General features: G+C 36.8%; 1 protein-coding gene across 1 annotated transcript; it reads right to left on the reverse strand.

The window, feature by feature from the left end:
• Nucleotides 1-444: 444 nt before the first annotated feature.
• Nucleotides 445-1,164, reverse strand: LOC145632785 (uncharacterized). The gene is made up of 2 exons (XM_081685123.1): nucleotides 1,024-1,164; nucleotides 445-936 (listed from the first exon to the last, which is right to left on the reverse strand). The coding sequence occupies exons 1-2, from the start codon at nucleotides 1,162-1,164 to the stop codon at nucleotides 445-447; spliced, it is 633 nt and encodes a 210-aa protein (XP_081541249.1).
• Between the last annotated feature and the right edge of the window lie 384 nt (nucleotides 1,165-1,548).

A 1,548-nucleotide genomic window follows, 5' to 3' on the forward strand; every position in this document is an offset into this window, starting at 1 on the left:
GAATTTTATCCCTTGTATTATGCCATTCATGCATTGAGTCCCTTTTTTGTTAATGCATATCCCTTTTGGTTTTCCATATGATGATGGGACTCATCTGATAGCTACTTGGGTGGTCTAGATGCTCCATAACCGTGTGACATAGGTTTTTGTTGAGGTACCAACACTCACTAAAGCTTTGACTGAAAACACACCCATTCTAATGGAAATGACAGGTTCTAAAAAATAAACAGAGATACACTTTCACTTGTAAATGTTTGTTTAATCAAAAGATATGAACTTGACTGATTACATGACTGCCAAATAAATGATCCATTTGTATCTACCAAAAGTACACATAACCTACACATAATCTAACTCAAAAAGTTGTTTGAAAAGGAAAAGGTTATGTGTGACAGTCAAAATTAAGTCCCCTAATACTATCCTTCCAAAAGTGATGCACAAGTATCAATCTGCATCTACTTCCATGTGCCCTTGATCATTTCCTGTAATTGTGACTGTGTCCAAAAAATGGACTACCTGAGCAATGAGATCCCTGTCTACTTCAAGTAGTTGTGGTAGTAGACATTGGATGTCCAAACTTCTCTTCTTCATGTGTGGGGGAGAGAAGTTATTACCACCTTGCTTTTCTAGTATCTTAATCATGTATGATTGAAGTGTGATCCATATGTACTTGTTAAGTGTAGGATCAAATTCTTGAAAAGCTCTAGAAACTTCCTTGATTAAGTCATCTAGATTCCTTGGAAATGATTGATATTGTAATGATTGAATAACACTAAACAAGCCTAAATCTAAAACATTTGTTTCTGGTGATTGAGCTAGTTGGAAAATGAATTGAATGTTGAACCCATGTCCATGACAAGCTGCTTGAAATTCTTCATCCTTTAGTACCTGATGAGGCCTAGCATTATCCCATTGTATGATGATGTCCTTTGGTAGCTGTTATGACCATTTCTCATAGATTGTGGAGATGACATGTGTTAGCAGCATCTCCCTTATGCACTCTTTTGTGACACTTTGGATTACCTTTGTCTCTAGAGTCCCTGCATCTCTGTTCTTGCTTTTCTTTTTGGCCATTTCATACTTTACAAAAGGAAAAAGACCATATTTCCCATCATGTATCATGTTGTTTTCATCATCAAACAATGGCTTCCCTATCATTCCCATAAACATTACCTCCTTGATTGTTGTGCCATTTATGGATCATCTTCTGTTGGCAGTAGGTAGAAGGTTCTTAAATCTAGATTAATGTAGAACCATTTCTCATCTAAATGTATCCATTGTTGAATATCAGTGAATGTTGGGTCCCCTACAGCAGGTACAGGATGTATTAGACTTAAAACCCATTTAAGTCTTGACACTTTGTGCTTCTCTATCAATAATGGGTGATTTGTTCTTGTGTGTGTTCTTAGCCTGCCTTGCTGCCTTAGCCTATGCAATGCTGTTTTGGGTATTTTTAGTACAGCATCATATCCCCTTTTAGTTGTTCTTATGTACAATGGTACAGAAGTCAGGAACTCATCTGTGTATTCTTTTGCTTTGCGTCCTTTC

This window comes from Chenopodium album, chromosome 5 (genome assembly GCF_948465745.1).
Source record: "Chenopodium album chromosome 5, dcCheAlbu1.1, whole genome shotgun sequence".
NCBI lineage: Eukaryota > Viridiplantae > Streptophyta > Magnoliopsida > Caryophyllales > Amaranthaceae > Chenopodium > Chenopodium album.